We start from the raw sequence: 10,798 nt of genomic DNA, 5'->3' as shown, positions 1-10,798 counted from the left end.
TAGAAGCTGAAAACAGTTTACACGTTATAAGCCCGGCCCTTTTGTTAGCTGTTTAAGTGCCCTGAGAAGCACTTGCACAGGTGAAAAACTAGGTGAAAAATACATTTACATTTGCAAGAATTCTAGTTTTACTTCCCGGGCGGGGGAAGTGGGGGAGGGAAGGGGGAGTGTCATGGGAGTAGCTCACGGATTTTTAGGTGAGTGTGGGATTGGAAGAACCGATAAAGTGAAATAAAAGACACAACTTGCATACACACTGACTGCACGGAATGTGGGTATAAAGCACAAAACAATGGCAGACTGCCCCATGCAGCGCCTCACTTGGATGTGTCTGCAGTCTTGGAAGCTTGACTACCCTACGTTCTCCTACAAATGGACCTTGAGCTTGTTTGGAGGTTCTAGCAGGGGAGCGCAGCTACCGTATACCCTTGACCGATGAACGGTACCGTCTCTATCGGGGAGGTCGTCCTCTTCGACCGAGCGCGCAGCTTCGGGAGGGACGCACATGGAGCGTTGAGGGAGGAAGGGGACACCCGCCTAGCCAGCCAGATCAGCCGAATCAACCCTGGCGATCAATGGGGTGACAGATGTCGCAGCCAGATCGCCCTCACATCCAGACAAATCGTGCTTCCAGGTATCTATTTATAGCTCAATACTACGGATTCCTTTACGTCATGGTTTGTGAAAACGGCTGAAAATCCAGTGGCACAGCCCATGGAATCACCACTTTACAGCGACAAAACCACTCCAGAGAAACCGGTTCTTAACCCAGTTAAAAAATTTTAGCGAAATTCTCTGGGGTGAAATGTCTTTCCAGAAGGCTTTGCGAAACTTGCAAATTTACAGCTTCCCATTGGCGGCTGCTGCGCTCGCCGCCGTCCCGTGGCCTGGGAGGGAGGGCTGGGGGCGGGGAGAGGGCTGCAGCTGATCGCGGCTGAGGCGGAGCTGAGGGCTGCAGGCGGGACTGAGGGCTGCGGGCTGCAGCTGATCGCGGCTGAGGCGGGGCTGAGGGCTGCAGGCGGGACTGAGGGCTGCGGGCTGCAGCTGATCGCGGCTGAGGCGGGGCTGAGGGCTGCAGGCGGGACTGAGGGCTGCGGGCTGCGGCTGATCGCGGCTGCAGTGCTCTGCGCTGGGGCGCCGTGTGCTGCTCTCGGCATCACCGCTCAACCCTCCGTGTGTGTGAGTAATGTGGGCCCCTCGGGTTTCTCTCTTCCTGTTCCCCCGCCAAGCGATGCCCGTGGCTCGCGTGGCTCAGGTGGGTGGGGAGCCGGGAGTCCGTGGCGGGCTCAGGCCTGAGCCGTGGCTCCGCTACCGCTGACGGGCTCCCCGTGTCCCCGCTCGTCATCCCGTGCCTGCCGAGAGCTGGTCCCGGGAGGGCGGGAGCTGATGGCCGCGGGGTGCTGCCTGTCACGGGCTGAGCACGGGACGTGCCCCCGGGCTGGTGTTGGGCTGCAGAGTGGAAGCTCTGCTGGGCTGCTGAATGCAGGCGGGAAAACCGGGTCCTGGAGTCTTGGATCTGCGGGACGTGCGAAGCCCAGCTGCTCCCCTGGCCTCTTCACCGATGTTCTTCTGCTCCGTGTTCTCCTTGCGCGGGAGCGATCGCTTCTGGCCCTGATATTCATGTTCCCTCATTCCCCCGTTAGCCCAGATGGCCTTCACAAAAAGGGAGCAGATTTTTCACCAAATCCATCTTCCTGTTGAGGTGTCGGGCTGAGGGGAATGGACAACAACCTACCCGCAATCGCAGCTCCTGGCTGCAGATTGCCACTTTATCTCTTTCTGATGAAGGGCAGAGAAGGGAGAAACTCTTTGCCCATCACCAGGGTGCTCTTTCCATCAGATTTTAGTTCACAAGTTGGACTTTCTCTTCCAGTATGGCATAGCAGGCTCAGTTCTAGGAACTTAGAATGCTACAGCTCATTTCAAAGTTTGTTGATCTCCTGGTATTTAAAAAGATATTATTTATAAAGTATTATAAAAGAAGCACCCACCATGCCTTTACCTTCCTTTTCCTGTGCTGCATTGAGGTGTGTTGGGCATCAGTGACTTGCTTATGTCCTGTGACCTGTTCACTGGCCTGCTAAGAGCAGGTCTCCAGAAGTGGCACTGAGGACGAGTGACTCTTCTGTTTCTTTAGTTTTTTAAACTACAAGTTAAAAATCACCTTTGGCTTTTTTCTCCTTTCTCTGTGAATGTAGCTGTATCACAAGTAGCTCCTGTTTCATTCTGTTCTTTTTTATAGTTCACAGTGATACTTTTCTAAGTCACTGCTATATTTATCAGCAGTAGAGATAGTACTTGGCAGTGTTTTAGTTCCCTGTGACTTACCTAAGAGCAATCAGAGGCCCCTGAGCAGGTGGGGGTGGAATAGCCTGGTTTATTTGAATTCCCATGGCCTGATGCAGTCTCATATTTTGTGTTCTCTTTTCATGCCTGTTGGCTAACAAGCAGATCACTTTGTGTGTGCTCAAGGTCTTTTTTCCCTCTGCTTATGAACGAGCTCTTGGAACATTGGAAACTGGAGGTTACTGTTTGCATGCCAAGAGCCTCTTTTCCAGAATTACTTCAACTGTGGATTGAAGTGACAATAAATCACATTAGAGAGGGAAAACAGCTCTCAGTTGCAGCAAGGACTTGCTATAAGGGAGTTCTGCATGTGAAATGCCAGTATGATTAAATTTGATTGCTCTCTTGGCTTATGGCTCTACAGTGGAATCCAGTTCCTGCTGAGGCCTAAACAGTAGTCTATTCAAAAAATAACAATTAATAGCCTCATTTATGAAGTCATTAAAGAACTAAAATGCTGCTTGCAAAGCAGCATTGGATCATCTGAAAAGTCCATAAAGTTTTGCATAGCAACAATGTTTATTAATAGAAAGAAGTGTAGCCTGTAGAAGGACAAGTAGTGCAACACTCTGAAACTCTGTATTTTAATCTGGATTATTACAGAAGAAATAGGCCATTCTTCTGAAGTTTCTACTGATCCTCATATTGTGATATTTTTGACGTTTCTACTGATTGTTGGATCACCACAGCTAGAAAAAAAAATGAGAGGCTTAAAAGTACATTCCTATTCTTCACCTACATGTGTAGAATTAATGTTTATATATCTATGGCATTCCTGGATACAAGGTCTGCTAGTTTTGGAAACTTCATTTACTGCCTCTTCTGTTTGATCAAACTTGGCTGTTAGTGGTGTCTGTGTAACTTCAGTGCTAAAACTTATATTTTCTAAAAATTTTAAGGTTTTTCTTCATGGTGATTTTTTTTTTCTGTTATGTCCTACTTAGCAACATGATGCTTACTTTTTCTGAATTTCATGGGGATGAAAAGTCTATGAAATAGTTTGACTTGATTGTGCAGCAAGAAAATCAAATCAGTTTAGTTATTTGCTAAAATATTTTGTCAAAAATTAACTTAATTTTTGTTGTGTGAGTGACTTGTGAACCATTATTCCAGCTGCCATCAGATTTTTGTATCATTATTAACTTACTATCTCTTATAACTCTTTCAGGTAACAGAAAGTTTAAAGTCATGTCTGCAAAACCAAAACTTTACTACTTTGATGGAAGAGGCAAGATGGAATCGATTCGTTGGTTGTTGGCTGCAGCTGGGGTCGAGGTTTGTTTTAGAGCTTTTAACTTCCAGCTGCACTTTGGTAAGCTTGTCTTTGAGGCAGATCACATGTTATTAGTCAAAAAAGAAAAGGCATCCCAAGATGCAGTAATAAATGAACTTGGCTATTCAGTGTAGTTAAATACTTTTACTTACACAGAAGCATGGCTTCAAGTTACATGTTTTCTGAACAATGACACTATAAGCAGTGACACTTGCTTAACACAAGAATGTGTAATCCTTAAGCACTTGATTACTGAGCCAGAGCTGCTGAGCTCAAAGCTGTTTTCCTTGCATAACAAGTGTTATCTGTGCCTGGCAAAACAGCAATTTACTTTCTCTAGTCTTCCTGCTTTCAGTTGAATGCTCACACAGATATTTTTGTTTTATTTTTCACTTCACTGGCTGCATCCTCCATAATAAGCTGTAAGCTTTCATCATTTAGATAAACTTAGCAGGGTGAAGACAACAAATTGACCCATATGTGTAGGGAAATCAGAAATCTCTAAATACTTGGGTAAAACAGAGAAGGAAAATACCACTTTAATTTTTTCTAATGGTATATAATTTACTTATTCATTTGCTGGCCATCTTGGTGGTAAACTGGTAATACAGTTTCAGGACACAAAGGACTAGTATTTGCTCTGAGTGTCCTCTTTTACACAGTAAGCTGTTACAGTACATAGAGTTACTTGTGTACTGAGACAAGTTTTTTAAAAAGACCACCAATCTTTTTTTGAAGGCTTTGCAGAAGACAGAACTCTCTGCTTCCCTCCATCATTTGTTCCTATATTTTAAGTCCCTCCTCTTTTTTTTTTTAGTTAAAAAGAAATAAAAGCTGTTGATAAGTACCAATTAATACAGTTTTTCATTGGAATATTATTTTTTTCAGCTTTTCATCAGCAGAAACCTGGGTTCTGAATTTTAGGCTGTGATCATACTTGCTATGGTTGAACATTGGCAGTGTGTTAATGTGCCTGATCTTCTGGGGTTTCTCTAGTATAGCAAATCTTAATTACTAACATGAGTGGAACACATGTTATGAGAGAGGCTGAATGAGCAAGGCACTTAGGGATTGGTAACATCAACCATTTTCTTGTCTCCATGCTGTGCACTGGTCACAGACATGTGTGGCACATGCAAACACATACATGTAGAGATATCTAACTTTGGTGTCCTAATCTTGAACTCAGTTTCTCCAAAAGTAACACTGATTGGACCAGCCATCCTCAACCATATTGAGTTGAGCAACTACATCCATCTGATCACCAGCAATTCTGTATCTTTTTGTTTCTCACCTTGTGAATATTTAATATTCAGGTGTCTGAAACATGCATCTGTATCAAACTTCCTGCAGGGCTTGCTACTTGTACACTATTTTGTAAAATCTTTGTTTTAACTTGAAAAGAAATTGTTCCTGTCTGGCACCCAAATCAAAATATCATACAGCAGATTTTTTTCCACATTCTAGAAAGCATTGTAAGGACAGCCTAGAATGTATTGTTGATTGTTACACATTACATTGCCTGTTTAATACCAAACAAACCATCCTCACTCTAGATCTTATTGCCTGTTCTTCTGCTTCTTCTGCTGTTCTTCTTTTGTCAGTTTGAAGAAGAGTTTTTGGAAACCCGAGACCAGTATGAGAAACTCCTGCAAGGTGAGTCCATGTGAAACCACAAGAAAAGTGTAACCAGACTTAGAGAAGATGTGTGAAGACTCTATGTGTCTTTCTTTCCACACAGAAGAGTAAAGCTGAGAGCTGTGGGCAGCTGCAGAGGCTGGGTTTAGACAGATGAAATTGCAAACTGAATATCTTTCCAACCTGGAGGGTTTGCCAGGCCTTTGGATTCTTCTGTTATCCATTTGTCTATGCATCCCACCTGGTCCCACAGACTTAACCATGGACTTCAGTAACCAGAAATTATGTATCCCAACATTTCATGTTATGTTCTGATATAGCCTAAAGGTTGGTCATAAGAGAGAAATCTGTCAATACAACACTTGCTTCAAATAGTGTTTGAATAATGGAACAGAATTTTTTTACATTGTTTGCAACTAGACACTTTTTACTCAGTTGAGATGTTTAGTGTGATTGTCCCCACTGCATTTCAATTTCATTTCAAAATCTGCTGTACACAGTCCTGACTGAAATGTCAGTGAAAATTTTTTAAAGGAAGGATGGTAACCCACAATAATTGCATTTTTCAGTTTAATTTGTCTGCACCTCTGTAATTAATTTTTTGCTTGGAAGAACTCCAGTTTAATACAATAACTACCCGCAGCAAGTTCACCATAAAAGCAATGTTCCTCTGCCTCTGAAGACAGCAGGAAATCTGACCTGGAGTTATTAGATCAGTCTAATAATGTGTGTCTGTCCTTTTAGGTGGATCCCTGCTGTTTCAGCAGGTGCCCATGGTGGAGATGGATGGGATGAGGATGGTGCAGACCAGAGCCATCCTCAGCTACATTGCAGCAAAGTACAACCTCTATGGGAAGGACCTGAAGGAAAGAGCCTTGTATGTAACAGTATTATTCTTCTTGAATTTAGTATAATAGTTCAGATACATCTAGAAGTAATTGCATAATTGCACACACTTGTACACAATCACCTGTGGGCCTCAGTGATACACAACTTGCAGTGAGCTTGAGAAGGCACAGTTAGATGCAAGCCACCTGATTTGTTCTAACTCAGTTACTTTTCACATAAAAATATTTGAGTCATGGGTTTATTGTGCCTTACTGAAAGATTAATACAGACTGACACAGGTATTCAAGAGGTGACTGGCATGTAGATGCTGAACTACTTTTGCAACCAGAAAACTCTGGAAAGAAATGGTTAGTTTCTAACTTTTGGCTGCAAAATAAGAGCCGTCATTGATATTATCTGTGGTTATATGATCTCCCACTGCACTGTAAAAAGTGTGTGGTTTAGATCTTTGGAAGCTGTGGAAAGAACAGCTAAAAGCTGTTGAAAAACTATTGGTTTCATATAAAATAACATACATGTGAAAATATATCTTGATGTTGTGTCTGTGAAAAAAAAAGTATGATGGGGTTGTCTCAGTATGTAGCATTTTAAATGTCCATCTACAGTACAAAACCTGCTCTGATAGCTCTGGAAAAGGGACAATATGAAGAACTGCTGTACTGATAATTTAGCTGGATGAAGAACCTGCTATGCTACAGACTTTCAACCCCATTATTTATCTGTTTGGCACTACTTGGACTTTGGATGAAATTCTGAAGGTGGGATACATCCGGACAATTAAGACAGTTGGGAATGACTCCTTGTTGTGCTGTGTGTTTCTTTGGTAATTGTGATCTGTAACAGAAAAGGTACACACTTAATCTCTGTGCAATCCTGTTTAAACCTGTACAATGAAGCAAGTAAAGAGCCAAAATATACTACAAATACAAATAAGACTCCCACTGTGACATATTTTTTTAATTGCAGAAATCATTTCCATGAGGGGATGTGTTTGAGATTGCTTAAAAAAGCATTTCTCAGATCACACTGCAGCCTGGAAAGGGGTGGGGGGTCGGGAAGGCACCATGACAGGGGGATGGGAAATTCAATGTTCACTATCCTAAAACAAATACAAGGTGATTCAGGTTGTGAAGGTGCCTTCTATTTAATGTTTTTGTTTGCTTTGGTTTTAAGGATTGATATGTATGTTGGAGGAACTGATGACCTTATGGGCTTCATTTTGATGTTCCCTTTCTTATCAGCAGAGGATAAAGAGAAACAACGTGCTTTAATAGTTGAAAAGGCAACAAGCAGGTATTTCCCAGTGTATGAGAAGGTATGGAGGAGGATCATTTTCTTCCCTGATTCTGGAGGGATAACAATGGGAACACTGGGTATTTCACTACAACCAGAAGCAGAAATGTCAGTGCAGTACTTTACACCAGAACATCTATTCTCTCTGTTGGCTGCAGGGGGGTCAGAGCAGTATCAGATACGTTGGGGTGGGTCAACCCAAGAGACTTTCAATGCATTTTCTTCCCCATGTCCAGATGAGGAAGGGAGTGATAGAGCAGCTTTGATGGACTTCTGGTACCCAGCCAGGGTCAACCTCACCACAGTAATTTGCATTGCAAAAGTAGTACTAATTTTCTTTGTTTAACATTTCAAATACATCTCAGGTTTTTGTAAACACAGTAATACACAGCTCTCACTGCTGACTTCTAGCCATACTGGAATCTTGGTGTTTCTCTAATTGATAATTTGAGAGATAGGACCCAAGAGGTACTCTCAATAGAAATTAATATGCATGGACAGGATGATCTAGCAGGAATAGCTTCTCTCCATTTAAAAGACCAAAGAGAAAGGTTTTTCACTTTGCAAGGTCTCCTATAGGTGGTTGCCAACGATGCATTCTGCCCTATATTCCACTTGTTGTATCTTAGCCCTAATGCTTTAGGCTGATCATCCCTCTTTTATACTTTCTATTTTCCCATTGAAGCTGTAAAAACGTATTGAAAAATTCCAGATAAATTAGACTTGAAAGATGTGAATACCAAGATGGTGTCTAACCCTATAATCTAGAACACAGGGTTACCTAGAGCTATAGGAAGAAAGGACTGGTAAGAAAAACCCTGGGATTCTAGATTTCTACTGTAAAATGATCAGTGACTGCTGTCATACCCCCTGTTCTACCTGTTAACTGCATGGGAGAGAAGGGTGAAAAGGAGACAGTAGTGTTGCCAAAGAAGGTGTGTCTATGAATTTTGAAAACATGAATCTCAGCTGGATATCCACACCCCTGAGTGTTTTCATCTATGATATTTCTAGGTTTTGAAAGACCATGGGCAGGACTTCCTTGTTGGCAACAATTTTAGCTGGGCTGATGTTCATCTTCTTGAAGCCATTTTAATGGTCGAAGAGAAGAAGTCAGATGTGCTCTTGGGCTTTCCTCAGTTACAGGTACCTTGCACTAATAAGTTGCTCATATGGCTGTAAATATGAAAAATAGTATTTCAAAGTCTATTCTGTGTAAATAATTCCACAAAACATTTGTTACTTTTTCATTGTAGTATTTCTTTTCCTGCTTTAGGAAGAGCCTTGTAAGTTGCTTCATCTAGAGAAACTGTTATTTTCTGGAGTAACCCCCATATGCATCTGAAGAAATGCACCCTCCCTTTTTTTGAACTCTCACCAGTTCGTTGATACTGCTAAGTGGAAGATATTTTCTGGATCACAAGAATGATCTGAGTAATATACATATTGGAAGCCACAGATAACTTAACACTTCATGCCCTATCGATACAAGACAGATGGCTCATTTGTTACTGTGGAAAATAAAAGGGTTGAAGTGAGTGGGCGTAAAATTCATCCACACTTAAAACCATATTTCCTGTCTTGTCTCCACATACAGCTTGTTAAAGGATGTTACACAAATCAATAAAATAGGGTTTTTTCTTGTGCTACTTTCTGTTCTTTAAATACCATGTACTTACTGTTTGCCTTTTAGGCGTTTAAAGCAAGGATAAGCAGCATCCCCACAATCAAGAAATTTCTTGAGCCAGGAAGCCAGAGGAAACCTGTTCCTGATGATAAATATGTGGAGACTGTCAGGAGAGTTCTTCGCATGTATTACAATATCAAAGCAAATTAGTTTGCTTGGCTGCCGGCTGTAAGAGAACTGCCAGACTGCACATGGCCAATTACACGGCGAAGGAAGGCGAAGGGGTGTTCCAGAGGTGTTTTAATGGGCAAGAGGTCGTGCCCTCACAAAATAAAGTAGGCAGGTATCTTTTATAACACTTCAGTACTAGCCTATTTTCTCCTTCATTCATCTCGAGATTTCTTCTGGTAATTTTAAGCAAGTGAAATGGCAGCAAGCACACTGTCTTCCTAGAGACTTTGTGGAAGAGCAAAGAGAAATGTGAGTTGCTGACTGATAGCTTCAGTATGTCGTGCTATTTCTGAGGACTTTTTTCTAGATCCAGATCAAATTTTTATATGATGATTGCTTCCAATGTAGGCCTTTATTCTTCTTCAATATCCCTGTTGGCAAATGAAACAAGTGGTTTTTAAAGAAAGTAGGATTGAGGTCTTTCTTTTGCAGTTCTGCTGGACATCAGTGACTTGTCTATATGTCAACACTGTGCCTTTATAACTAAGCTGCACCTCTATTACTGAATTAGGAAAAAACTGACAAATGTTTTTGTTTAACTGCTGTATCTAGAGAACCTACACTAATCAAATAAACTTTTTATATAGTCACATTGTCCTGTTGTCTTGTGAATGAAAGCTGGGGCTTGCAAACATAATTTTTACTTTTCTTGGAGGATAAATTCTTTATATTTGATATGAGGAGGGTCATTGTTAACCCACATGCCTCATGGAAAGGTATATTTTGTTTGTGTTTATGAACAAGAGAATGGAGATGTGAAGGAGAGGTAGTAAACCATCACCCAAACCTAATATAGCTCCTATCTAGTACCAACCAAACTCAAAATGTTTCTTTTCCTTTTTTTTTTTTTTTAACTTTATGGTTTCCACAGAAAACTAGACAAAGGAATTTAAAATTGTTTTAATCACTTCAAAAAATGGCACTTAGGTTAGGAAAAAGCTGCTCTGCAGGATGTTACACAAATCAGTAAAAGAGTGTTTCATACTTGTTATTTATAGTTGTACATTAATGACATAGCTTACAGGAAAAGACTTGTGCTCAATCTCTAATGGCCCTGGTTTATTCCTGTGTTAGCTGTGCGTTGAGAAATAAGATGCTGCTTGACACTGGGATGTAGTAAGTACACTTATCTGATATCTGATGAACAAGTGGCCCACTTGGGAGCTTGTCAGACTCCCCAGCTTCAGCATGATTGAAGTTTTCAGTGCTACACTTTGCCCTCATTGCCAGGTATACAAAGTTTGTATAGGCCTACAGTAATTTATCAGCTAATGTATTGTCAATTGCAATTACACTTCAGTCCTTGTTTTAATCTCAGATTAGTTTATTAGAAAAGTTTGGAAAATGCTGTAGTTGTTGATCATAATTCCTTTGCTAAGTGAGCTTTTTTTCCCACAAAATTGTAAAAGTTGTAAAAGTGTGTAATGCTGTTCAAGAGTTCCACAAGCAAAGATGCAGCAGATGTAGGAGGTGCCAGTACTTGTTGGTGATAAGCCTAACAGCTGATGGTTATTCCTATTAGTAAATAGAGTGGTACAGCA

General features: G+C 41.4%; 1 protein-coding gene across 2 annotated transcripts; it reads left to right on the top strand.

Moving 5' to 3' along the window:
• Positions 1-1,023: 1,023 nt before the first annotated feature.
• Positions 1,024-9,844, top strand: LOC100190440 (glutathione transferase-like). Of its 2 annotated transcripts, none has more exons than XM_072926006.1 (7): positions 1,024-1,179; positions 3,515-3,621; positions 5,224-5,275; positions 6,002-6,134; positions 7,280-7,421; positions 8,414-8,545; positions 8,676-9,048. In XM_072926006.1, exons 2-7 carry the CDS (start codon positions 3,535-3,537, stop codon positions 8,742-8,744), a joined length of 615 nt encoding a protein of 204 aa, XP_072782107.1. In that variant the 5' UTR covers positions 1,024-1,179; positions 3,515-3,534; the 3' UTR covers positions 8,745-9,048.
• Positions 9,845-10,798: the final 954 nt, after the last annotated feature.

The sequence above is a fragment of the Taeniopygia guttata genome, chromosome 3 (genome assembly GCF_048771995.1).
Source record: "Taeniopygia guttata chromosome 3, bTaeGut7.mat, whole genome shotgun sequence".
Classification (NCBI taxonomy): domain Eukaryota; kingdom Metazoa; phylum Chordata; class Aves; order Passeriformes; family Estrildidae; genus Taeniopygia; species Taeniopygia guttata.
The sequence above is the reverse complement of the archived record's forward strand: the minus strand, read 5'-3'. Positions and strand labels throughout refer to the sequence as shown.